At 41.9% G+C, this 26,175-nt stretch overlaps 1 protein-coding gene across 1 annotated transcript in view; it reads right to left on the reverse strand.

The window, feature by feature from the left end:
• Window positions 1-26,175, reverse strand: part of neb (nebulin) — a 61,918-nt gene that overhangs the window by 25,022 nt on the left and 10,721 nt on the right. Inside the window, exons 18-95 of the mRNA XM_071538831.1 lie at window positions 25,988-26,101; window positions 25,659-25,856; window positions 25,340-25,447; window positions 25,113-25,211; window positions 24,863-24,967; window positions 24,642-24,749; window positions 24,149-24,460; window positions 23,705-23,911; window positions 23,478-23,582; window positions 23,243-23,350; window positions 22,845-23,156; window positions 22,478-22,684; window positions 22,224-22,328; window positions 22,022-22,129; window positions 21,589-21,900; window positions 21,151-21,357; window positions 20,933-21,037; window positions 20,686-20,793; window positions 20,259-20,570; window positions 19,858-20,064; window positions 19,651-19,755; window positions 19,382-19,489; window positions 18,955-19,266; window positions 18,602-18,808; window positions 18,404-18,508; window positions 18,109-18,216; window positions 17,700-18,011; window positions 17,392-17,595; window positions 17,192-17,296; window positions 16,932-17,039; window positions 16,292-16,603; window positions 15,979-16,182; window positions 15,550-15,654; window positions 14,825-14,932; window positions 14,429-14,740; window positions 14,121-14,324; window positions 13,856-13,960; window positions 13,572-13,679; window positions 12,972-13,283; window positions 12,666-12,869; window positions 12,386-12,490; window positions 12,058-12,165; window positions 11,543-11,854; window positions 11,254-11,457; window positions 11,027-11,131; window positions 10,822-10,929; window positions 10,415-10,726; window positions 10,110-10,313; window positions 9,752-9,856; window positions 9,380-9,487; window positions 8,915-9,226; window positions 7,756-7,959; window positions 7,493-7,597; window positions 7,187-7,294; window positions 6,775-7,086; window positions 6,504-6,608; window positions 6,181-6,279; window positions 5,974-6,075; window positions 5,716-5,823; window positions 5,290-5,601; window positions 5,066-5,170; window positions 4,815-4,919; window positions 4,549-4,653; window positions 4,321-4,428; window positions 4,023-4,133; window positions 3,495-3,692; window positions 3,184-3,288; window positions 2,947-3,051; window positions 2,727-2,831; window positions 2,523-2,630; window positions 2,276-2,389; window positions 1,881-2,078; window positions 1,620-1,724; window positions 1,310-1,414; window positions 1,084-1,191; window positions 641-748; window positions 414-521; window positions 120-224 (exon numbers count right to left, since the gene is read on the reverse strand). Of these exons, the coding sequence (XP_071394932.1) occupies window positions 120-224; window positions 414-521; window positions 641-748; window positions 1,084-1,191; window positions 1,310-1,414; window positions 1,620-1,724; window positions 1,881-2,078; window positions 2,276-2,389; window positions 2,523-2,630; window positions 2,727-2,831; window positions 2,947-3,051; window positions 3,184-3,288; window positions 3,495-3,692; window positions 4,023-4,133; window positions 4,321-4,428; window positions 4,549-4,653; window positions 4,815-4,919; window positions 5,066-5,170; window positions 5,290-5,601; window positions 5,716-5,823; window positions 5,974-6,075; window positions 6,181-6,279; window positions 6,504-6,608; window positions 6,775-7,086; window positions 7,187-7,294; window positions 7,493-7,597; window positions 7,756-7,959; window positions 8,915-9,226; window positions 9,380-9,487; window positions 9,752-9,856; window positions 10,110-10,313; window positions 10,415-10,726; window positions 10,822-10,929; window positions 11,027-11,131; window positions 11,254-11,457; window positions 11,543-11,854; window positions 12,058-12,165; window positions 12,386-12,490; window positions 12,666-12,869; window positions 12,972-13,283; window positions 13,572-13,679; window positions 13,856-13,960; window positions 14,121-14,324; window positions 14,429-14,740; window positions 14,825-14,932; window positions 15,550-15,654; window positions 15,979-16,182; window positions 16,292-16,603; window positions 16,932-17,039; window positions 17,192-17,296; window positions 17,392-17,595; window positions 17,700-18,011; window positions 18,109-18,216; window positions 18,404-18,508; window positions 18,602-18,808; window positions 18,955-19,266; window positions 19,382-19,489; window positions 19,651-19,755; window positions 19,858-20,064; window positions 20,259-20,570; window positions 20,686-20,793; window positions 20,933-21,037; window positions 21,151-21,357; window positions 21,589-21,900; window positions 22,022-22,129; window positions 22,224-22,328; window positions 22,478-22,684; window positions 22,845-23,156; window positions 23,243-23,350; window positions 23,478-23,582; window positions 23,705-23,911; window positions 24,149-24,460; window positions 24,642-24,749; window positions 24,863-24,967; window positions 25,113-25,211; window positions 25,340-25,447; window positions 25,659-25,856; window positions 25,988-26,101 (12,639 nt within the window). The remainder of the gene's footprint in view (window positions 1-119; window positions 225-413; window positions 522-640; window positions 749-1,083; window positions 1,192-1,309; window positions 1,415-1,619; window positions 1,725-1,880; window positions 2,079-2,275; window positions 2,390-2,522; window positions 2,631-2,726; window positions 2,832-2,946; window positions 3,052-3,183; window positions 3,289-3,494; window positions 3,693-4,022; window positions 4,134-4,320; window positions 4,429-4,548; window positions 4,654-4,814; window positions 4,920-5,065; window positions 5,171-5,289; window positions 5,602-5,715; window positions 5,824-5,973; window positions 6,076-6,180; window positions 6,280-6,503; window positions 6,609-6,774; window positions 7,087-7,186; window positions 7,295-7,492; window positions 7,598-7,755; window positions 7,960-8,914; window positions 9,227-9,379; window positions 9,488-9,751; window positions 9,857-10,109; window positions 10,314-10,414; window positions 10,727-10,821; window positions 10,930-11,026; window positions 11,132-11,253; window positions 11,458-11,542; window positions 11,855-12,057; window positions 12,166-12,385; window positions 12,491-12,665; window positions 12,870-12,971; window positions 13,284-13,571; window positions 13,680-13,855; window positions 13,961-14,120; window positions 14,325-14,428; window positions 14,741-14,824; window positions 14,933-15,549; window positions 15,655-15,978; window positions 16,183-16,291; window positions 16,604-16,931; window positions 17,040-17,191; window positions 17,297-17,391; window positions 17,596-17,699; window positions 18,012-18,108; window positions 18,217-18,403; window positions 18,509-18,601; window positions 18,809-18,954; window positions 19,267-19,381; window positions 19,490-19,650; window positions 19,756-19,857; window positions 20,065-20,258; window positions 20,571-20,685; window positions 20,794-20,932; window positions 21,038-21,150; window positions 21,358-21,588; window positions 21,901-22,021; window positions 22,130-22,223; window positions 22,329-22,477; window positions 22,685-22,844; window positions 23,157-23,242; window positions 23,351-23,477; window positions 23,583-23,704; window positions 23,912-24,148; window positions 24,461-24,641; window positions 24,750-24,862; window positions 24,968-25,112; window positions 25,212-25,339; window positions 25,448-25,658; window positions 25,857-25,987; window positions 26,102-26,175) is intronic.

Raw genomic sequence — 26,175 nt, forward strand, 5'->3', positions numbered from 1 at the left:
AGTGGATAAAAATTGCATAAAGAAATTGCATGAATGAAAATATCAATCAACTAAATCAATTCACATGAATAACAAAAAGAGATGTAAAAGACAGAATTGTACGAAAAATGGTTGCATACGTCACTGAGGTGCTCCTGGTTCATCTTGACTTGTTTGATGTCAGGGGTGTCGTAGGTTGTGTGGATCTTGTCCTTTTGCTTCTCATACAGCTCACGATACAGACGCTGGGGAAGGCAGGTTGGAGACATATGAAATCACTTTATCCAGTAAAAGTATCACAATGTAACTACTTACTGCTGGGTTACTTGACTAGGCATGGAGATAGCTTGAAATAAATAACATAACCATTTATCCCTTTAATGTCTGTGACTATGGGATACTGGGACGACAATAGCAGCGGTTTTTAATCTTACGTGGTTGGTGATGAGGTTGGCTTTCCTGGTGTTGACAAAGTTGACACCCTCTGGGTGAAGGGTGTAGCCCTTAGCCTTCATCATCTCATAGGCCTCCTTGTACTTCACCTACAAATATAAAAAGAAAAAAGTATGTGATTCAGTGACATCACAACTTGGTCCATGAACAGGCTTCAATTGTGCAAAAAAATTGGAAATATTAAAAGATAAGACAGTGAAAGAATTACATTGCTGGTGACAACGCTGTTGCTCTTAGCCTGCTTGAAGAGAGGGGTGTCGTGGGGCAGGGAGTATCCGGTTGGCATGAAGTTCTTGTTGGCCTCCTTGTACCAGTTCTGGGAAGAGGCAAGACAATAGGATGAGACCAGGCACATTTCAACATGAAAAAGATATATAGAAACACATATACAGTGTGGAAAAAATACGGCCCTAATTCTGAAAGGTACACTCTAAACATTAGTAGAGATAAAGGCTAGCATTTGTGGAATTACTGTAACAATTGATGACAAGTAGATTACTTTGAATACTTACTTGAATACTTTGCATATACACTTACTGTATAGTGAATTGTTTGAGTTTACTTAAGTGATAGAAATTAACTGTGTCTTTTCAGCACAAACATAAGTATGAAGAAGGTACTCAAACTGTGTATTGAGGAAGATTATCTTACATCGCTCTGGATATAGTTGGCCAGACGAGCCCGCTCTGACTCAATGGTGACAGCAGGAGCAGTGTTGGTGCCCTTGACATTGGTGTTGTAATCGTAGCGGTAGTGAAGCTGGAAAAGACGAAAAAAAAAACATCAGAAGAGGGGGAAGAAGTGATTATTTTTTGTTTGATATGTAAAGCGCAGTATAATGAAGAGCTGCCATGGTTAAGTATAAAGAGGCACTCACATCGCTCAGGTTTTGGGCGTTCTGCTTGGCCGTCTCGTATACTGGGGTCTCCGTCACAACCGAATACTCCTTGAAGGCCTCGACACCCTTGGCTCTATACTTATGCTGGAAAACAGGGGAAAACACAACCACATAGCTATCAACATCACTTCTAATCACACACTGGATACTGTGAATGAAAATTTTATGCGTATGGAAGAGTTATTGGAGGAGTGGGGAGTGAGAAAAGGAAAGGGGCTTGAGTGCCAGACAGGAGAGGAAGAGGAACAAAATAGGATTTGAAGAAGGGCAACAGAAAAGGAAACCTAACCTCGCTCTGCAGTTCACCAGCATGCTTGACACGGATGATCTCTGGTGTGTCCCAGGCATAGCAACCGATACCCTTCAGCCAGTTCAGGTCATCCTTGTAGAAGATCTGGGGAGGGCACACATCACAAAACACATTAAAAAATGAATGAGAATAATTATACAAATGTATGGTCATGTTAATCGGTTACTTTCTTGACCAGCAGACCAATCTGCAGCTAAGCAGTAATGAATACATGATATCAAGACAAGGGCGGTCACTCACGTCACTGAGCTGCTCGTTGACTTTGCGTGCCTGGACGTACACCTGCATGTCGGGCAGGCAGATCCACTGGTGCAGGTACTTGCGGTAGTTGATGCCACTAACTGTGGACTGGGTGTTACGGGCCGACAGGATCTCCAGCATGTCTGGCGGGATATGGTTCTTGGCTTTGGTTTTCTCATAGTTCTCCCTGTACAGGCGCTACAAGAGATGCAACAACAAGCAGGTTTTAGTTCTCGCATTACGTAGATTGGATGTACTTTAGCTGTTTGTAAAAATGCCGCTACTCTTGCAGTGCAGCTCCTGAATTCTGTATTCAAGAAAGTCTAGACAAAATGTAAAGTCAGAGAAATTATATCACTGAGAGAAGAGGAAATGGCTCAACAAGCTTGACTTACATCTAGGTTGAGCTTTCCGGCTTTGACGCAGCGAGCGGTGGCGGGATCGTCCTCCAGAGACTTGGGCAGACTGTAGAGGGATTTGAATTTCTCATAATCCTCCTTGTACTTCACCTGGAGGGGTGGGAGGAATCACATTGTCTCTTCAAGGTCAAAGGTCAAATCCAAATGTAAGCAAAAGTGTAGCCCCAACCACTGCATATTAATAACATAGGATGAAATTCATAGAACTCAAAGTTGAACTTACATTGCTGAGAATGACCTTCTGGTGTTTGGCGTGTTGCAGAGCATGTGCGTCATGTGGGATGTGGTAGCTCTTGGCCTTTATTTTGTCCCAAGCAGCTGTGTAATTTTTCTGTTGACAGAAAAGCCAGAACATTATCAACATCATCCTTCCAGAGCTGATATCTCAGGACTTGTCAATGATACAAAGAGAAATATCCACACTTACATTGCTGAAGAAGTGTTTGAAGTTGTGGCATCTGGCATAGTCATGGGTATCTAGAATGGTAGTATACAAGTGCTTCTCCTTGTGGTAAGCCTCCCTGTAGTTCAGCTGTGGAAAGAAATAATTTTATTAATTCACCAAGGCATTGGATAAAAACTTATTTTATATATATCAGATGGGCAGCTAAAGTGATTGTACACTAAAAGGCATAGCACACACTCACATCACTGGCCCAGGTGTGACCCAGGATAGCAGTCACATAGACTGGGGTGTCTGTCACGATGGAGTAGTTGTTGAATTCCTTCTTACCCTCCTCTTTGTATTTCAGCTGTAAGGGAACATATGAAGAGAGATTCATTCAACCCTATTTCATTATACCAGGATGGTTCTACAAAAAAAAACATGTAAATCATACATGATGAATAGCAAGTTTTCTATGATCGTCCATGCTGTTACTTACATCACTCTGCAGCTCATAGGCTTTCTTGGCACGAACAATCTCAGGTGTGTCCCAGACGTAGCAGCCAATACCCTTCATCCAGTTAAGGTCATCCTTGTAGAAGACCTATTAAATGGCAACAGCGAAACAAACACATTGGATGTTTAATAATGGGATAAACATCTGGATTTTTCTAACCATCTCTTGCTTTTTTCCCCTATATCTTCTAGTAATGTGGTCGCCAATCTTCAAATATGTAATATAGTACATATATGTATGTGTATATATATATATAGCAGCAGAGGTGAGCTGTGCACTGGAGAAGAACCTACATCACTGAGAATCTCGTTGGTCTTGCGGGCGCGGATGGCATCCTCCTGTTCGGGATGGCACGTCCACTGGTGCAGGTAGGTGCGGTAGAGAACATCACTCAGCATGTCCTGGCACCTCTTAGCGACCTTGTTGGCAATGATGTCTGATGGGAGGTGGGTCTTGGTCTTAGTCTGATGATAATCCTTCTGGTAGAGCCTCTGAAAAAAGAATGTGCATACCATGGAAAGTTATTGCCAATGTTGTTTACAATGTGACACAAAGTGATCTAAAAAAAAAAAAAGAAACCTAAGTGGTTTATAACAAAAAAACCTACTGTATATCCTACTCTCTGTCAAAGCAGCAACTAAATGCTTGCAAAATACCACATCAGGAAGATTTGCAAGACAAATTCATTGTGTCAATAAGTAGTATGGTATCTTTAAAAGCACAGTTAGGTCTGGCCTAAAGCTATATCAAAAAGTGGACAGGAAAATATGATTTGGGGGTAATAAAGAGTAATAATTAGAGAAACTTTTACAATATCTTACCAGCCCCTTGTTCCTCTCTTGGTCTCCACAGCGCATAACCTCAGGGAAGTCCACCAGGGTTCCAGCCATGTAGTGACCCTTGGCCTTCTCATGGGAGTCCTTGTACTTGGCCTATCAGGATCCAGGTTAAAAGGGGAAATAACTCTCAATATTGTGGAGATAAGAAAAAAACACTCCACATGCTTTTGGTTTATCAGCATTGACGATTACAAAGAAGTGTCAGCCTAACACAGCTGTAAATGCTTATAATGACATATGATTTGTTCAGCATGACTAAACAAATAAGGGGGAGGCTCACATCGCTAATGATCTCTCTGCCCTTCTTGCCAGAGAGTAGAGGGATGTATTCATGGTTCAGCTGGTAGCCCGTAGCTTTGGTCTCGTCCCAATGTTGTTTGTAGTATTTCTGAAATCACATCATAGCCATAAAGTTAAAAACAGGAGTGACAAAATATGTGATTAAAACAGATGTGGAGAAATCATGAATGAATGACTGAATGAATGAGTGATAATGTTTTTTCATTACCTCACTGATGTTCTTGGCCACCTCCCTGCTATGGGCCAGTTGGGGAGTGTCCTCTGAGCCGATGTAATGGCCCTTTTCGGCATTAAAGGTCTCTTTGTACTTCAGCTATAGTAATGAGGAATTAGGTCACAGATTAGGATTCATACAAAAACAAACACCAACATATCATGAAGCTTTCAACAACCATTGCACTTGACTTTAGATTGATTATTTTTTAGTATAATGCTTTATGTAATTTAGGATTTTGAATGTAAGATTTTACATACATCACTGAGGTTGGCAGCATTTATCTTAGCCAGGACGATCTCAGGGCGGTCCACGATCAGAGAGAATTTGCCGAAGCATTCTTTGGCATGCTTCGTGTAGAGCCTCTGCAAGAGAAATTAGAGCAACAAGGTGAGACACAATGCATTGATACAAAAGAGAAGCAAAATGTGCCAAATGAAACATAACAAATGAAACATAACAAAACCCTGAATACTGATACTGAATACTGAATAAAATATAGTGAACATACATCGTTGAGAATCTCCTGGGCCTTCTTGACCTTGACGTGGTGAACAGAGTCAGCTGCCACCCAGCCACAGCCACGAATCCATTCCATATCAGCCTTATAGATAAACTGAAGATAGAAACAAAGATACATATCAGGAGGTTAGAGAGAGAATTTTCGAAATTGGGGCAATCTAGCGCATGAATATGATAATTGAACAGTTCGGTCTGCTATGTGACGGCACTCACGTCACTCTGAAGGTCATAGACTTTGCGGGCCTGGATGACGTCGTTCTGGTCTGGCAGGCAGGTCCACTGGTGCAGGCGGGTCCTGTAGTTGTCATCATTGACTTGCATCTGGCATTTCTTGGCCAGTTCGAACTGCAGCATGTCTACTGGCAGATTGAACTTGGTCTTAGACTTGTTGAAGTCCTTCTTGTACAGGGCATCACTGGCAATCTTGGCTGAGTTCAGAGCCAGCATGAGCAGAGGGTCGTCCTGGACGCTGAGGGCACCGATGTGGTGTCCCACCTGCTTACGGTACCCCTCCATGTACTTGTGCTATGTGAGAGAAACAAAAAGGGATGTTCTCCATATTCTCAGGTGAATGTAGAACAGCTTTCATAAATGCTCTAGTTAAGAAAGGAGTGAATGTTACTTTGTCCTGATACTCACATGACTCTGTACTTTAGTAGTATTGATGCACTGCTTGATTGGTACAGCGTCTCCAGGCATGAAGTAGCCAGTGGCTTTGGTCTTATCCCACTCCTTGGTGTACAGTTTCTGTAAGAGGCAGAAATAGCAATTGTACCTTTGCATGATCAAGCACTTATTCAGTTGGAAATGCAGTCAGGAAAAATTTGTTACAAGAGAAAAAAAATCATTATTGCACTGAAAAAAGTGTCAAATATCTCCCATGAGGAGACATCTTACCGGATGAACATTTTTAGCCACTTCTCTGGCTGTGGCAAGAGTTGGAGTGTCCACCAGTGAGTACTTAGTCTTGTCCTGGTGCCAAGCCTCACGATACTTGGCCTGCACAGAGTGAGAAATGGAAATTCAGTTACCAACCACTATCATACTTGGAGCTGAAACTGATGAAAGAACACAAAATATCTCCAGAATCAGTGTCTTCCTCACCTCATTGAGGACTTCAGCAGCATTCTTGGCACAGACAAAGTCCATTCTGTCAACTGGAGCTGTGAATTTCTGCTCATCCAACTTGACACGGTAGCCTCTCTGTAAAATAGCATTAACAATATTTAACAAAATATTTCAGCACATTTACTGTAGATACACATGCTCCCTTTTCTTGGTTTGTACCAAATAATTTTGTTAATAAACTTATCAAATGCACAATAATAAACTTAAAACATTTCTTAAAAGTATCTTACAAATGTATATTAATATATCTTACAGGTGATTACAAAGTCAGTGTGAGGTGAGTAAAGAGACAGACTTACATCAGCCAGGATCTTCTGTGCATGCTTCACCTTTACAACATCCACACACTCATGAGGAATCCATCCACATCCACGTATCCACTCCAGATCAGCTCTGTAGACAGCCTGAGAAAACAAAGCAGTTGGAGTTTATGTAGACAGTGTGAGATGTGATAGCTCTTATGGAAGGAAAAACCCTTGAGTTAATACAGGAATATGTATGATCAAAAAATACAAAAAAAATGATCATTGTTACAATAGTACTTCATGGATGGACTATTCATGGACCTACATCACTCTGCAGGTCGTAGACCTTCCTGGCCTGGACAACATCGTTGGAGTCTGGCAGGCAGGTCCAGTTGTGCAGATGAGTTCTGTAGTTGAAGTCATTGACTTGGACCTGGCATTTCTTGGCCAGTTCAATAGTCAGCATGTCCACTGGCAGATTGAACTTGGTCTTGGACTTATTGAAGTCCTTCTTGTACAGGGCATCACTGGCAATCTTGCCTGAGTTCAGAGCCAGCATGATCAGGGGGTCGTCGTGGATGCTACGGGCACCGATGTGGTGTCCCACCTGCTTACGGTATCCATCTTTGTATTTGTACTAACACAGAAGAGAAGAGAGATAGTTGAAAAGTCAGCAAGTGGCTCATTTATAAATTAGTACCAAGTGAACCATATCCACCAATGAATCTTTCTCTTACATCGCTAATGATATCTCTCGAAGCTCTAGCCTTCAGCACAGAGATAGCATCCTCCTTGATGTGGTAACCCTTGGCCTTCTGGTCATCCCATGCCTTGGTGTACAGTTTCTGCATAGAGCAAAGACATATGATGAAATAGATTGCAACACAAATAGTGATGCTGCATTAAAAATCATTGTCACCATGTCAGACTGACAAAATAATGCATTTCAAGGAATGATGAATTTACATAGATATAAAAGTCAGCATGAAAAATCCTGCAACACAAGCAGATCTGGAACAGAGCTTCTAATAATGCAAACTTACATTGCTGATGTTGACAGCATTAACCTTGGACAGCTCAATGGAGGGGATGTTGGGCGTGAGGTGAATGGAGAGCTTGTCTTTTTCCCAGACTTCCTTGTATTTTCTCTGTCAAAAATGAACAACAAAAACATTTCTTCATTTTCACTTCACAGTACTTCTTCATTTTCACTCATTCACATAGCGATTTTTTTAAGTATTAAGTTTTGGGTTCATTTGCTTACTGGAAAGGGCACTTAGCAAGCAGAAAGAGAGGTATTACTCACCTCACTGAGGTTTTCAGCGTTTTGTTTGGACAAGACAATAGCAGGGAGGTCAACGACACTAGTGAACTTGACGGTGCTGGGGTGCTGGCGGTAGAGCCTTTCGTTGAGGACAGCCTGGGCATTCCTGACTTTGATGACATCCACAGAGTCCTGAGGTGTCCAGCCGCATCCTCTCAGCCACTCCAGATCAGCTTTGTATACAGCCTAAAAGACAGGACCAATCTTTACCTCTGCCAAGGAGGTTATGTTTTCACCCCTGTTAGTTTATTTGTGTGTCTGTCTGTCAGCAGGTACCAAAATATCCATGAAAATTGGTGTACAGATAAGCCTTGGGCCAAGGAAAAATTTATTAGATTTTGGCGGTGATCTGGATCTGGGTATGTTTGCAGGGTCAAGAAATCAATTTATCTTCAAATTTAAGTGATAGGAATGATGTCTTTGGGTGTAACCACAGAACTTGCACGGCTAGAGCGGTCTGTCCTATTCAAATCAACATTCCTGGATGGTTGGAGTGGCAGCCATTTTTGTATGTACCGCTGTACGGTTTATGGTTCTGTGTGGGTTATTGTGCATACGCCACCAAAACACGAGATGGCAGTATCGTGCTTTGTTAACACGGAAGTAATAACAAGTGGTAGTGTTTACATTCTCTGAAGCTTGTGTTCTGGATATTTCTCACCATGAATTTAGTGACATGTGGTAGTCTGTATAAATTTGGGGATGAAGTGTCCTACAAATCAATATAGTTGCAGCCCTCCTCAGTTCATCTCTCTCTGATCAGCTCCATTCTCTTTGCTATCGGCGGACTTCAACCCGGATACAGGTAGGAGAAAATACGAAGCAGGCCAATCACCGTTCTTGCGGTCTTGCATCGCCCTACACGTAGTTCCATTTTTGAAGAGGTGCACGTAATGGTGTGCTAGCCAAATTACTATGACAAACAGTGGAAGGACTGCTCTATCCATTCAAGTTCTGTGGGTGTAACAGCAAGTTGGAGAATTGTTCAGCGTTGGTGGAGGTTTATGCTCTCTGAGTGCCTTCTAGTTGGAGTCAAGATATTGACCATAGTGGTTTTCCATAGCACATTTAAGGACTGACAACAAACTCCAAACAATCCTCCCTATCTTCCCCTCCTCTCATCAAGTTCTTGTGTACTTACATCACTCTTCAGGTCATAGGCCTTTCTGGCCTGAACCACATCAGTGGAGTCTGGCAGACAGGTCCACTGGTGTAAGTGAGTTCTGTAGTTGAAGTCATTCACTTGGATCTGGCATTTCTTGGCCAGTTCAATAGTCAGCATGTCCACTGGCAGATTGAATTTAGTCTTGGTCTTGTTGAAGTCCTTCTTATAAACATTATCGCTGGAGATCCTGGCTGCATTGGCAGCCAGCATAATCAGTGGGTCATCCTGAACACTGAGGGCTCCAATATGGTGGCCACACTGCTTGCGGAAGCCAGCCTTGTACTTGTACTGAAATATTTACATACATACAGAAATATTTTTATTAATTTTATTAATCTCATTTGTTGTGATTCAATGACAAAATGCTACACAATAGCACAATATAGAAAATGGCAAAGTGAAAGGAGTATGAAAAGGTTTAAGACAGAGGTACAGACTTACACTGCTAACAATGTCGCGAGAGGCCTTGGCTGCCACAACAGAAATTGCATCCTTTGGAAGATAGTAGCCCTTCCTGATGGTGTCCTCAAAGCCTTCACGGTAATGTTTCTGGGGGAACAAGAAGGATGATGTTTGGGCATCTAATGGATACATTGTGGCTGTATAATACAGTACAAACTATTCAGCATACAATTTCATTCATACTAGATGCTATTAAAAAATGAACAAAAAAATAACAATTTCATTCCTATCAGACTTGAACCCACAACCCTTATGTCTTCAGACTCCTGCTCCCTGAGACCATAATATATGACATGATATTGTAATATACTAATGGTTTACATGACAATATTTAGAGAGGTAATGTGTTACCAGACTGGTGTTGAGTTTGTTCTGCTGGGCCAGGAGGATCTCTGGAGTGTCGGGCATGATGTGAAGGTTGATCTTATCCTTCTCCCAGGCAGCAATATATGCTTTCTGTAAATGGAGGATGAACACGGTTCAGTGAGATGTTACTTTATCTGAGCAACAGAACAATATTTTGAAGCAAACACACTTAAAAGCAAGGTAAAGTAGAAAAAAGCAGATACAGTTACAGAAATATATTTTGCTAATGATTTTGTCAAATGTCGTCAGGACCCTCTAACCCAAAGGAAAACAAAAATTAAGAAGGCATAAAACTACAATAAAATACAGTAAAATGAAACAAGATCAGATATGCTATCTATACCTTGTCCATGTTCTGGGCATTGGCCTGAGCAAGGGCATATGGCATGTCGACTGTCTGGGCAGTGAACTTGAAGTTGCTGGGGTGCTGACGGTATTTCCTCTCACTCAGGATCTCTGCTGCCTTTTTAGCTTTCTCCACATCAAGCGAACCAATAGGCACCCAGCCTGTTCCCTTGATCCATTCCATGTCAGCCTTGTACACAGCCTAAGTTACAGTGGGGAAATGAGAGGGATTACAATGAGTGTTTTGAAAAAATCTATGGTTGCAGTTTTCAGAAAACACAATGAGAAGTTCTCAAAACTCACATCACTCTGCAGGTCGTAGACCTTCCTGGCCTGGACCACATCGTTGGAGTCTGGCAGGCAGGTCCAGTTGTGCAGATGAGTTCTGTAGTTGAAGTCATTGACTTGGACCTGGCATTTCTTGGCCAGTTCAATAGTCAGCATGTCCACTGGCAGGTTGAACTTGGTCTTGGACTTGTTGAAGTCCTTCTTGTACAGGGCATCACTGGCAATCTTGGCTGAGTTCAGAGCCAGCATGATCAGGGGGTCGTCATGGATGCTACGGGCACCGATGTGGTGTCCCACCTGCTTACGGTATCCTGTCTTGTATTTGTACTGTGTAAACAAAAGACATGCAGCAGCAATTAACAGAATAAATATATACAGAGGTCAAAATATGGGGGGAAAGAAATTAATTGTACACTACATACATCACTGATGATCTCTCTTCCATGCTTGGCAGCAATAATAGCCACGGCATCAGGCTTGAGGTTATAGCCCTTTCTGAAGGCCTTCTCCACACCTTCCCTGTATATTTTCTGAAAGTGAAATGAAAATTGTTGGATCAGAACACAAAAAATTGACTGAGATCCACTAGTCAATGTTATTAGTTATGTCAAAACTGATTAAACCCACCTTGCTAATGTTGTAAGCATTAGCTTTAGAAAGTAACAGCTCAGGCAGGTCAGGGGTCACATGAGTTTTAATCTTGTCAGCCTCCCAAGCAGCCACGTAATCTTTCTGTAATGAGAAAGGACATAAATTGTAATCATGGGGGCAATCCAGTTATACAAGTTTATTGCAAAAAAAAAAGTTCTGGGTTTAAGCCTAAAACAGTACAAGGGGGATATATCCTTGAATACCTTGTTCATGATATCGGCATTTGTTTTGGCCAAGACCATGGGCATGGAGGTCATGTCAGTGGTATATTTCAGTGAGTCTGGTTTCTGCTTATACAGGCGGTCGCTAAGGATCTTTGCAGCATTCTTGGCCTTCAACACGTCCAGTGAGCCAATGGGGACCCATCCTATGCCTCTGATGAACTCCATGTCAGCCTTGTATACAGCCTGATGGGAGAAGAGCAAAAATATCAACATCAAAGCACAAGTACAATGGACATGGCACAACGCTTTGAATGTTAGAGGAGCTCACATCACTCTGCAGATCATAGGCCTTCCTGGCCTGGACGACATCATTGGAGTCTGGCAGGCAGGTCCAGTTATGCAGGCGGGTGATGTAGTTGGCGTGGTTGACCTGGATCTGGTTCTTCTTGGCCAGTTCAAAGGCCATCATGTCCACTGGCAGATTGAACTTGGTCTTGGACTGGTTGAAGTCCTTCTTATACAGGGCATCACTGGCAATCTTGGCTGAGTTCAGAGCCAGCATGAGCAGAGGGTCATCCTGGACGCTACGGGCACCGATGTGGTGGCCGACTTGTTTACGGTATCCTGTCTTGTACTTGTACTGATGAAATCAGCAGAAAATGCTCTACGTTACATCTAGTAAATCCCTTACATGAAGGGCAAGCAGTTGTAAATATGTGTTCATGAATTAATTAACCAGCATTAAACAGAAACGACATGGGATACTGTTAAAAGATATTATTTTCTCATAAAATATTCCATTTTACATATGAACAAATATATGATACAGTAAGAGTCACTCACATCACTGATGATGTCCCTGGAGGCCTTAGCACTCTTGACAGAGATAGCATCCACAGGAAGGTTATAGCCCTTCAATATGGTGGCCTCGAAGCCTTGTTTGTATAGTTTCTGCAAGGAAGCATAAAGGTTTGAATACATTTATTGTATGAAGTTGAGGAAAGTGTTACTTGTTATTTTCCTGTGATCCATTCCTGTGCATCATACATATGGACTCTGCAATACTGTAACTATCTACCTGTGAATAAAATCTACCTAAGAGGGGATATAAAACTGGCTTAAACATAATGCTAATTATAGATGGGTGGTGTGTGATAAGAAGCATACTCACCTTGCTCATGTTGATAGCATTCTGCTGAGAGAGGAGGATCTCAGGGGTGTCAGGTTTGATATGCAGCTTTGTCTTGTCCTTCTCCCATGCCTCGGTATAGAGACGCTGGAAGACACCACACATAACCCCAGCATTTAATGATAGTATTGATTAAAGACATCTCCAGGACTTATCACACTGAATATCTTTACAAACAGTGGAAATCAAAGTTATCACTTACACACAGCAACTTTGCATTTTCGCACAACAAAACCATTCCATGTTAAGTGATGAGGTCTACCTTGTTCATGGTCAGGGCGTTATTTTGTGCCAGGACAATGTTCATGGCGTCTGTGGGGCTGGTGAAGGGAACAGTGCTGGGGTGCTGGCGGTACTTCCTTTCACTCAAGATCTCTGCAGACTTCTTGGCTTTCTCTACATCCAGCGAGCCAATGGGGACCCAGCCCAGGCCTTTGAGCCACTTCAGGTCAGCTTTGTACACAGCCTATGTGGAATAATAATACCAAATTAATTTCCTGACATACTCTGTATCATGAACATAAAATGGAAGACTGAGTGAAAAAAATAAACAAGGATGTAAACTCACATCACTCTGTATGTCATACACTTGTCTGGCCTGGACAACATCGTTGGAGTCTGGCAGGCAGGTCCAGTTGTGCAGATGGGTTCTGTAGTTGAAGTCATTGACTTGGATCTGGCATTTCTTGGCCAGTTCAATAGTCAGCATGTCCACTGGCAGATGGAACTTGGTTTTGGACTTGTTGAAGTCCTTCTTGTACAGGGCATCACTGGCAATCTTGGCTGAGTTCAGAGCCAGCATGAGCAGAGGGTCGTCCTGGACGCTACGGGCACCGATGTGGTGGCCAACTTGTTTACGGTATCCTGTCTTATACTTGTACTGAAAGAAAAATGAAATATGATTCATGGGAATGTGTACAGTTACACAAAAAAGGGGTGAAGTAAAGGAACTTATGTACTGTAATAGCCAACTTCCTTACAGTAACATGCATGGTATTTGTACTAAAAGGGAAATAGGAAACTTTTTATTGTGTATATGTAGTACATAAAAAGGCCACTATGTGCAGTAGAATATACAATGTAGAATGAAAATACAATGTATATACAATGCATGTAGCTCTCACTTTTCACATTTCATTTAAATGACTAAAATCTAATAGAAACTTACATCACTGGCAATGTCCCTGGTAGCCCTGGCTGCAATGATGGAAATGGCATCATTACGCAGATCGTAGCCCTTCTTCTTGGAATCTTCATTTGCCTGTTTGTACTTTTTCTGTATGAAAGACAAAGGACAAAAACTTTACTCAGCTTGCAAACAGGAAGAGCTTCAGTTTAGCTATGTTCCCTGTGGTGATCTAAATATCACTCAACCCTTCCGATATTCCCCATTGTTAGTAATCCATATATGTAATTTGCTGGACCACCATAACTGTATAATTATTCACTTACCACGCTGTAGTTGACCCTGTTTGCTTTGGCTAGAAGAATATCCATAGCATCAGGCATGATGTGGATGTTGGATTTCTGCTTCTCCCAGGCTTCAATGTATGCTTTCTGCAGTCATAGGAACCAACAACATGAGTTTATTCATAATGTGAACCCTGCAAGTATGCAGTTTTAAGAGAAGAATCTCATGATCATATCAGCATTCTCAATTCAACAGACTAATATGGCATCACACTTCACAGTATTTTGAGGAATCATAATTCAATACCTTGTTTGCAATCTGAGCATTGGCCTTAGCCAGCACCATGGGCATGTCTTGAGTTGTGCTGGTGAACTTGTAGTTGCTTGGATGGTGACGATACAGATGGTCAGTCAGGATCTCTCCAGCTTTCTTCACCTTCTCAACATCCAATGAACCAATAGGCACCCATCCAATGCCCTGCATCATCTTGAGATCAGCCTTGTAAACAGCCTGGACAAAACAAATAGGGTTTACAAAGTTATTTCACGGTTAAAATTATGCATACATAAACATGATAAATCTCTACAATATAAATTCATGGAAGCCACACTCACATCACTCTGTATGTCATACACGTGTCTGGCCTGGACGACATCATTGGAGTCTGGCAGGCAGGTCCAGTTGTGCAGGCGGGTGATGTAGTTGGCGTGGTTGACCTGGATCTGGTTCTTCTTGGCCAGTTCAAAGGCCATCATGTCCACTGGCAGATTGAACTTGGTCTTGGACTGGTTGAAGTCCTTCTTATACAGGGCATCACTGGCAATCTTGGCTGAGTTCAGAGCCAGCATGAGCAGAGGGTCGTCCTGGACGCTACGGGCACCGATGTGGTGGCCGACTTGCTTACGGTATCCTGTCTTGTACTTGTACTGAAGGAAAAATTAAAGAAACTCCATGGTAATGTAAACAGCAACATGATAAATTTGCAAAACTGGTGAAGTCCAACAACTTACATCACTAGCAATGTCCCTTGAAGCCCTGGCTGCGATGATGGAAATGGCATCGTTACGCAGATCGTAGCCCTTCTTCTTGGAATCTTCATTTGCCTGTTTGTACTTTTTCTGTATGAAAGACAAAGGACAAAAACTTTACTCAGCTTGCAAACAGGAAGAGCTTCAGTTTAGCTATGTTCCCTGTGGTGATCTAAATATCACTCAACCCTTCCGATATTCTCCCTCCTTCCTACAGAATGGTGGAATGACCGTCCCACCCCAGTGAGGACAGAAGAGTTCTCTATATTCTATATTGCATTGTAGACTAAAAAGCCATCACTTCAAAAAACACCTCATAATACCCTCTCCACTACTAAAACAGCCTCCAAATCACATCCCCTACTTCCCCATCTTCCTCCTTTATTTGTATCTGATCACACTCCTGTGTTGTTGTTGTTTTTTACTTTTCTACCTTTCCTCCCTGGCTCTTTCTTTACCTGGCACTTCTCTATCATAAATGATCATTCGAGGGGCATATACACGTTTGTTACATCTATTTCTTGAGCACTGACACTTTGACCCTTTGCAGTCCTTTCTATTGGTTGCTTGTACTGTTAAAAATCTAGGAATTTAAGCTGATGCTACTGTTGCACTCATTGTAAGTTGTTCTGCATAAGAGTGTGAGCTAAATGACTAAAATATAAATGTAAATTTGAACAGGATTATGAACATAGTGGTTTACTTACCACACTGTAGTTGGCCCTGTTGGCTCTGGCCAGAACAACATCCATGGCATCAGGCATGATGTGGATTGAAGTCTTGTCTTTCTCCCAGGCTTCATTATATGCTTTCTGCAATGTCAGGTCATTTCAGTCATTCATATACATTAGCACAAGAAAACAAATCACCTTTTTCATATCCATCCAATATAGGGCAAATAATGGAGCCTTAAGTCAATTTTTCTCAGTGCCTTAAACAATACAATTCTAATCTTCATATAACTAAGAAAGAGGTAACTTTCTATGCAAGAAATGGATGAATATAGAAGAGATCGGCTATTACCTTGTTACCAATCTCAGCATTGGCCATCCAAAAACAGTAACAAAATGAAACATTTTTGAGGCCACATTAAAAAAAATTATAAAACATTGGAACAATAAATGCCAAAGAAATACCTTGTTTGCAATACCAGCGTTTGCTTTAGCCAGCACCATGGGCATGTCTTGAGTTGTGCTGGTGAACTTGTAGTTGCTTGGATGGTGACGATACAGATGGTCAGTCAGGATCTCTCCAGCTTTCTTCACCTTCTCAACATCCAATGAACCAATAGGCACCCATCCAATGCCCTGCATCATCTTGAGATCAGCCTTGTAAACAGCCTGGATAGAAGAGTCAAACAAATTTGAATGGTTTAAAACATATTGAAGAAACATATAGAAACAAATACCATATATCTGTACAAATTAAATTCAAGGAAGCCACACTCACATCACTCTGTATGTCATACACGTGTCTGGCCTGGACGACATCATTGGAGTCTGGCAGGCAGGTCCAGTTGTGCAGGCGGGTGATGTAGTTGGCGTGGTTGACCTGGATCTGGTTCTTCTTGGCCAGTTCAAAGGCCATCATGTCCACTGGCAGATTGAACTTGGTCTTGGACTGGTTGAAGTCCTTCTTGTACAGGGCATCACTGGCAATCTTGGCTGAGTTCAGAGCCAGCATGAGCAGAGGGTCGTCCTGGACGCTACGGGCACCGATGTGGTGGCCGACTTGCTTACGGTATCCTGTCTTGTACTTGTACTGAAAAGGAGGAACAAAAAATTGAAGAACGATCAGAATGTTATGGTTATTATACATGTGATGACAGCACTAGCAATATTGTATTCAAATTTTGCATAATAATTTTAATATAAATATGTAATTATGTAGTTAGATTAGGCAGTTTTTGTTATTATAGTGTAATAGTGCACTACAGCATAAATAACATAGTTCAATTATTTGACTAAGACAAATTGCAAATACAAATTTAAAAATATATTTCATAACTATAACACTTTTTTTTTTAACAATTCAACACGAAATAGTACAATTTGAGTTAATTTTAATAAGTGAAAATTATTTTTTTTACATCGCTGGCAATGTCCCTGGAAGCCCTGGCTGCGATGATAGAAATGGCATCATTGCGCAGATCGTAGCCCTTCTTCTTGGACTCTTCATTTGCCTGCTTGTACTTTTTCTGTGTTTAAAAAAAAAATAGAGAACACATTCAGGTAACTGCTGAAAAACAGTGGCGTAATATGACACAAAGTATATTGTTTAAAAAGCAATGATAAGAGTTAAGTTACAAGAGGTATGATCACATGCTTTTAATGTGTGAGAAACACTCACCACACTGTAGTTGACCTTGTTGGCTCTGGCCAGAACAACATCCATGGCATCAGGCATGATGTGGATTGTGGTCTTGTCTTTCTCCCAGGCTTGCATGTATGCTTTCTGTAAATTTGAAAAACATTATCAACATGAAACATTTTTAAGACCACAATAAAAAACTGAATAAAACATTGGAACAATATGTGCCAAAGAAATACCTTGTTTGCAATGTCAGCGTTTGCTTTAGCCAGCACCATGGGCATGTCTTGAGTTGTGCTGGTGAACTTGTAGTTGCTTGGATGGTGACGATACAGATGGTCAGTCAGGATCTCTCCAGCTTTCTTCACCTTCTCAACATCCAATGAACCAATAGGCACCCATCCAATGCCCTGCATCATCTTGAGATCAGCCTTGTAAACAGCCTGGACAAAACAAATAGGGTTTACAAAGTTATTTCACAGTTAAAAATATGCATACATAAACATGATAAATCTCTACAATATAAATTCAAGGAAGCCACACTCACATCACTCTGTATGTCATACACGTGTCTGGCCTGGACGACATCATTGGAGTCTGGCAGGCAGGTCCAGTTGTGCAGGCGGGTGATGTAGTTGGCGTGGTTGACCTGGATCTGGTTCTTCTTGGCCAGTTCAAAGGCCATCATGTCCACTGGCAGATTGAACTTGGTCTTGGACTGGTTGAAGTCCTTCTTATACAGGGCATCACTGGCAATCTTGGCTGAGTTCAGAGCCAGCATGAGCAGAGGGTCGTCCTGGACGCTACGGGCACCGATGTGGTGGCCGACTTGCTTACGGTATCCTGTCTTGTACTTGTACTGAAAAAGCAAGTGAGATGTTTTTGATGATCAACCTCTGTGGTAAGCAAGAAAAATTTAAATAGTACAGTATGACAACAACCAAGGAAAAACTTACATCACTAGCAATGACAGTGGAGGCTTTGGCAGCCTTGATTGCAATGGCATCAGAGCGAACATTATGGCCCTTCTTCTTGGACAGCTCATTGTCCAGCTTGTACAGTTTCTGAGGAGGAGAGAGTAATACACATTTTTATAAAGGAAAGCATGTCTGCTCTCTGACAAGCATACTAGTATATCAACTGAAACTAATATAGCCATCTCCTGTTTGTCAAATAATTATTGAGGTGATATCTTCCAGATTTGTTTGATCTTTCAGGTTTGTATTGAAAAATTAAGGTACGGAACTGTACCTCACTGTAATTTCTCTTGTTTCCTCTGGCCAGAACAATATCCATGGCATCAGGCATGATGTGGATCGAGGTCTTGTCGTTCTCCCAGGCTTTCAGATAGGATTTCTGGAAACAAAATGTACTTGTTGGTGCTTTGATTTATCAGCCATACACAGTACAGATATTTCTATTATTCCCATAGTGAATCATATCCAGCACCTTATCCATGATTTGGTTGTTTGCAGTGGCCAGTGTCAGGTCCATGGAGTGCATGTCCTTGGTGAACTTGAAGTTGCTAGGGTGCTGGCGGTACAGTTTCTCACTGTAGACCTGGCCAGCTGTTTTCGCTTTCTCAACATCCAGTGATCCAATGGGAACCCATCCTATTCCTTTTATATAGGTTTCATATTCACTCTTGTACTGGTTCTGAAGGAGAACATCAACAGAAAAGGTATTCCTTTACAATGTAAATACTAGTAGTAAACTGTGAAATTTTGTCATCAGCATTTGAGATACAAAACCTACTGAATTTAAAGATGATTAAGTCAACCACAATAATGCTTCATACTTACATCACTGGCGATGAACTGCATGTTCCGAGCCAGTTGCAGGTTCATGGCATCAGGCAGCACAGTGTAGTGGGGGTTGAGCTGCTTGTAACCAGCGTTAGTCTGAGCAGCAGAGGCCTGCTTGGCATGGACCAGACTCATCATGTCCACTGGGGAGTGATACTTCAGCTTGGCCTTGTGGTAGTCCTTCTTGTAGTTCTTGTCACTCTGCATCTTGGCCACTTCCATGTAGTGAACCAGCAGGGGATCGTCCTTGATGTTGCGGAATCCAACATGGTGGCCTCTGGCCTTCTCGTAAGCCAATTTGTACTTGTACTGTAACAGTAAAGAAATACTTTGTCACTCACAGACACACCATTGTTGTATATCATGGGATATAGTTGATAAACAGTAATTACTGATTTGGTAGAGCAAGTTACTCCCAACTTACATTACTGGCAATAGTGGTGCCAGACTTGGCAGCCAAAATTGAGATGGCATCTGCTTTGAGGTTATAGCCCTTATTAGCCATCTCCACAACACCGGCTTTGTAAAGTTTCTGTGAAAGATACAGAAGAGAGATGAGAGTGAAATAAAATGCAATGTGTTTGCATTCCTGAAATGACAGAAATAGCAAAACCATTATAGTTTATGGTCATGCAAACCACATATTAACCATTACTTTACTACAGTTGGTTTATTAATGTAATAAAGCCTCACACTGCTCATGTTGATGGCATTGGCCTTGGCCAGGACAATCTCAGGAGCATCTGGCATGACATGGACAGTCAGTTTGTCCTTTTCCCAAGCTGCAGTGTATGCTTTCTGCAAATACAATGAAACAAGAAAAAAATAAATAAATAAATCATTCAAAAGAGCAAGGTTACCTTAGAAAATTGTTATACAACTGGTATGAGCATGCTGCACCTTGTTCATGATCTGGTTGTTGGCAGTGGCCAGAGTCAGGTCCATGGAGTCCATCAGCTTGCTGAACTTGAAGTTGGATGGATGAGTGCGGTACTTCTTTTCACTCTGAATCTCACCACCAACCTTAGCTGTCTCAACTCCAATTGAGCCAATGGGGACCCATCCAATTCCTTTAATAAAGCTGTTCCATTCAGACTTGTAGTCACACTGAAAAAAAAGATATTATGAATCAAGGGATGGCAATGGGAACACTTATCCAATGGCCGCTCTAAAGATGACAATTATGTTTATAGAATTCAATATGTTTTCCAGTTGTTAAATTTGTTATATTTACCGTTTACACTTCTAATACAGATATTATGGTCATAGTACAGCAGGTTTTTTCAACACTTATAACTTACATCACTAGCCTGGGTATTCATGGTGCGAGCCAGCACCAGGTTCATGGCATCAGGGAGGAGAGCATAATGGTGCTGGATCTTTCTGTAGCCAGCAAAGGTCTGAGCAGCAGAGGCCTGCTTGGCATGGACCAGACTCATCATGTCCACTGGGGAGTGATACTTCAGCTTGGCCTTGTGGTAGTCCTTCTTGTAGTTCTTGTCACTCTGCATCTTGGCCACTTCCATGTAGTGAACCAGCAGGGGATCGTCCTTGATGTTGCGGAATCCAACATGGTGGCCTCTGGCCTTCTCGTAAGCCAATTTGTACTTGTACTGTAACAGTAAAGAAATACTTTGTCACTCACAGACACACCATTGTTGTATATCATGGGATATAGTTGATAAACAGTAGTTACTGATTTGGTAGAGCAAGTTACTCCCAACTTACATTACTGGCAATAGTGGTGCCAGACTTGGCAGCCAAAATTGAGATGGCATCTGCTTTGAGGTTATAGCCCTTATTAGCCATCTCCACAACACCAGCTTTGTAAAGTTTCTGTGAAAGATACAGAAGAGAGATGAGAATGATGAGAATGTCTTTATATTCCCTATACAGAGATAGCACGGCCATAATAGACAACAGTCATGCACATACCACATACTTTCCATTATTGACACTATAATCACTGCCTTACATTGCTCATGGTGATGGCATTTGCCTTGGCCAAGATGACTTCAGGAGAATCTGGCATGACATGGACAGTCAGTTTGTCCTTTTCCCAAGCTGCAGTGTATGCTTTCTGCAAATAAAGATACAAGAAAAACAAATGAACGATGATGCCTAAGAACAAGGTCACTAAGAACAAACTTTTTTTTGTCCCTGCACTGTACAGTATATTTAAATATGCTGCACCTTGTTCATGATCTGGTTGTTGGCAGTGGCCAGAGTCAGGTCCATGGAGTCCATCAGCTTGCTGAACTTGAAGTTGGATGGATGAGTGCGGTACTTCTGTTCACTCTGAATCTCTCCGCCAACCTTAGCTGTCTCAACTCCAATTGAGCCAATGGGGACCCATCCAATTCCTTTAATGCAGGTGTTCCATTCAGACTTGTAGTCACACTGAGAAAATATTAAGTCAGGCAATCAGGTTATGATGCATAATAAGTTTGAAGTCCAGATCAATGGTAAACCTTTTACTCCTGTAGATGTGCAGTATATTTTTGCACTCACATGAATGCATAGATGCAGTACAACCTCTACATTCAGTTTTGTTATATTTCAAACATTGGTTTGATCCTAAAAGATCACTGATTGATAAAATAGATCAAAATAAACATGTGTGTCACTCACATCACTAGCGTTGATGTTCATGTTGCGACACAGCTGCAGTTGCATGTTGTCAGGCAAAAGGAAGTAGTTGTGAGGTATCTTTCTGTAGCCAGCAAAGGTCTGAGCAGCAGAGGCCTGCTTGGCATGGACCAGACTCATCATGTCCACTGGGGAGTGATACTTCAGCTTGACCTTGTGGTAGTCCTTCGTGTAGTTCTTGTCACTCTGCATCTTGGCCACTTCCATGTAGTGAACCAGCAAGGGATCGTCCTTGATGTTGCGGAATCCAACATGGTGGCCTCTGGCCTTCTCATACGCTTTCTTGTACTGGACCTGAAAGAAAAAGATAAAGGCAATATTTAGACCTTGCTGTATGTTTCAAACCACGCAGAAAACAGTAGTGCCGATTACATCCTCAGTCTCTCTATGTTGACTGGATTCATGGTGTACTTACGTCGCTGGCAATATGTCTGCCTTGCTTGGCATGTAAGATAGAAATAGCATCAGGCTTCATGTCGTATCCCTTGGCAATATCTTCCAGCCACTTGTGCTTGTAGTGACTCTGAGGACAAAAAATGAAGGGTTAAGACATTGTTTTGCATACAATAGATGTTTAGATGCAATTGTAACTCTCAATAAATGTATTGTCCTCTAACCGCGCTCATGGTCTGGGCATTGAATTTAGCCTGGAGGAACTCAGGACTGTCCGCTGGCAGATTGTAGGTATGCACAAACTTCTCACCAGAGGATTTATATGCAGCCTAGAGAGAGAAAAAAAAACACAGTAAACACAATGGATTTTGTAGGTTTCTTGTATGTGAAGTTTTGGCTTGACAAGCATAAATATTGCACCTCATCTTAACCAAAAGACTGAGAGGCAATGCATCTTCTATAAACAGGAAATTCTTACATTGTCCAGCTGCTTGGTGTTGGCCATAGCCAGAACCATGTTCATGGAGTCAGTCTTGCTGGTGAACTTGAGGGTGCTGGGGTGCTGGCGGTAGCCCTTGTCATCTAGGGCTGCTTTGGCAGCTTTGGCCTTCTCAACCTCCAGGGAACCAATCGGGACCCACCCTGAACCCCTATAAATGTTGGTGTATTCTGACTTGTAGGCATTCTGTAGATATGCGGAGAGAAACAGGTGCTTGCCTCAACTTTTGTAAGTTTTCAGTTATCAATGTGCATATTTGTATAATGCAATTACTTATACTTGCACATGACCGAGGATAACAGGATTAAATAATAACAACACATACAACTGAAGACTGAAAACATACATCACTCTGAATCTCCATCATGTTGCGACACAGCTGCACGCGCATGTTGTCAGGGAGAAGGAAGTAGTTGTGAGGGATCTTTCTGTAGCCAGTAAAGGTCTGAGCAGCAGAGGCCTGCTTGGCATGGACCAGACTCATCATGTCCACTGGGGAGTGATACTTCAGCTTGGCCTTGTGGTAGTCCTTCTTGTAGTTCTTGTCACTCTGCATCTTGGCCACTTCCATGTAGTGAACCAGCAGGGGATCGTCCTTGAGGCTGCGGAAGCCGACGTGGCGGCCCTTTGCCTTCTCAAACGCCAGCTTGTACTTGTACTGTATGAAAACGTAAAGGATGTATTATTTCATGTTTTCTGATGAAGTGACATTTTAATAGCCTCATTAATAGCATTCCAACTTACGTTACTGGCAATGTCTCTGGAAGATTTTGCTGCAACAATGGGAATGGCATCTTCCTTCATATGATGTCCTTTGAGCAGATCTTGACGATGAGAATAGGTATAGTAATTCTAAATAATAAAAAAAAAGATAATCAAAGTTATGTTACAAATACAGTAACAAGGAGATTTCTATATAGAGCTTTATCTGCATAAAAAGTGTTGGCTGGAAAGTATTGTACAGGAATCCACTACTAACCTGGCTGATGTTGGCAGCATTGTATTTGGCTTGCATCAGTTCAGGTACATCAGGAGGGAGATGGTAAGTATGCACAAACTTCTCTCCGCTGGCCTTGTACTCTTTCTGCAAAACCACCATCAAAACAAGCCTTGGTTCATTGCCATTCAGAAATGGAATTCAGAGGCTGAAATCAAGAGACCTATATCACAGAAAACAAAAAAGATATTGTGTTTTCCACTTCTCACCGCATTGAGGATCTTGGCGTTGGCCTTGGCCAGCTCCATGTTCATGGAGTCAGTGACACTGGTGAATTTAATGGTGCCAGGGTGCTGCCTGTACTTTCTCTCATCCAGAGCTGCTGCTGCCGCCTTGGCTTTCTCCACCTCCAGGGAGCCAATGGGGACCCAGCCAATTCCCTTGACTGAGCTCTCATAATCCAGTTTATAGTTGTACTGCAAACAGAGTTGGGAAAAGACACACCAGTTAAGAAATGCAAAGTATCAGACCAACAATAAAACCTAAGACATATTTGCCTACATTATCAATCAATCAATTAAGCTTTATTTATATAGCATATTTTGTGCAAACAAATGCAATGCAATGCGCCACTAAAATAACAGTTAAAAATCCAGATAAAATAATAAAATACACATTAAAAAAAGTCCCTAAAAGTACAAATTCTGACTTACATCACTGGAATTAAAGTTCATGTTGCGAGCAAGTTGCAGGTTCATAGCGTCGGGCAGGAGGTTGTACTGATGGTGGTGCTGCTTGTAGCCAGCGAAGGTCTGCACAGATGAGGCGTGCTTAGCGTGAGCCAAGCTCATCATGTCCACTGGGGAGTGATACTTCAGCTTGACCTTGTGGTAGTCCTTCTTGTAGTTCTTGTCACTCTGCATCTTGGCCACTTCCATGTAGTGAACCAGCAGGGGATCGTCCTTGATGTTGCGGATTCCAATATGGTGGCCTCTGGCCTTCTCATACGCTTTCTTGTACTGGACCTAGAAGTCAAAGTACAAATAACTAATTCTCTAGCATTCAAAGAATTTTAATGATTATATGATGGAACAAGAAGTGCATACTGTACTGGGCATGTCAATATTTTGTCAAAGAAAATATGTTAAAATGGAGATAGAGCATGATTCTTAGAGATGTGTGTTTAATCTGTCAAAGAATACTTACATCACTGGCGGCATGTCTGGCAGCCTTTGCAGCGATAATGGGGATCGCATCAGGCTTCAAGTCATAACCTTTAGCAATCATCTCCTCCCAGGCAAGCTTGTAGTAGTTCTGAAATTAAGAATTGTAGTAATATTAACATAAAATTCATCGACAACTCAAGTTAACTCATCATTTCCCACAACACAATTCAACTCATCTCCCAGTATATCTACTTAACCTACCTTACTGATGTTGTAGGCATTGCACTTGGCCTGGAGGAACTCGGGGACATCAGGAGGCAGAGAGTACTTCTGATGGACCTCCTCCAGACCTCTCTTGTAGAACCGCTACAACGGAAGAAGACAGAGATGGAACATTTTTAATCAAATCCAGTCACCTCAACAGAGATCTAACAAAAGCAAGCATAATGTTATCATTCTCTGTTAAAAGTCTGAATAATTAATAGTAAAAGCAGAGCAACAGTAGACTCACATCACTCCTCTGAAGCTGGTTGACTTTAGCTTGCATCATGATGGGGTGGTCGTCAATAGATGTGAAGGGGATGGTGTCTGGGTGTTGTCTGTATTTTTTCTGTAGGAAACAAGGAAATAGACATGAGACCCATTATGAGAATTATTCTGTTGACTCTCAAATATATCTAATGTTGGGAGGAGGAACGCGTGCGTAAGAAAACTGAAGGGATGCTGCTGAGTACATACTTCATTGAGGATCTCGGCAGCTTTCTTGGCTTTTTCCACTTCCATGGAGCCGAAGGTGACCCACGGGGTACCCTTGGTGTAGGTGTTGTAGTCAGACTTGTACTCATTCTGTGATGCAAAAAAAAACAAAGAAAAAAATCAAGTGGTGTCACTATGTACATCCCATCTCATAATAAGGGTTTATTTTTCATATTGTGGTGGTACATTGCTTTCTTTTCTCCACTTCTTTCCTACTTCTAGTTTCAGAATTGCCCAACACCAAAAACCAGATTAACAGCAATAAGACGTTGGTATGCCCGTATAAGATGTCTATACTTACATCACTCTGGATGATGTTGGCTTTCTTGGCCAGGTCCAGCAGCACGCTGTCGTAGGGAAGGAGGTAGCGGTTGCTGATGCTCCTGTACCCAGTCATGCTGCTAATCGCCTGGGACTTCTTGGCCAGGGTGACTGACATCATGTCCAGCGGGGTGTGGTACTTCGTCTTAATCTTCTCATAGTCCTTTTTATATTCGCGCTGTGGAGATAGCATTATGAGGCTGCTGAACTGTGTCCTATTAACTCAGCTCTAAATAAATGAATATTAAGAGGGGAAATGTCTTTTCTGTTTCAGTCAGTAATTTAACCTAAGGCAAGCTAATGTCTTACATCACTCTGGATTTTGGCCACGTGAACCGAGTGCAAAATCTTGGGGTCGTCATTAATGCTGAGGGCTCCAACCATCTGTCCCTTGTTCTTCTCGTACTCCTTCTTATATTTAACCTGTAAGGAGAGCAAAAGGATGTCAAGTATTAAATTAATAAAGACACACCCAAATACACTTCCTCGATAGAGAA

This window comes from Centroberyx affinis, unplaced genomic scaffold (genome assembly GCF_046629955.1).
Source record: "Centroberyx affinis isolate AG114_WGS23_722 - 3 ecotype Tasmania unplaced genomic scaffold, CSIRO-AGI_Caff_v1 ptg003356l_1, whole genome shotgun sequence".
NCBI classification, from domain to species: Eukaryota; Metazoa; Chordata; class Actinopteri; order Beryciformes; family Berycidae; genus Centroberyx; species Centroberyx affinis.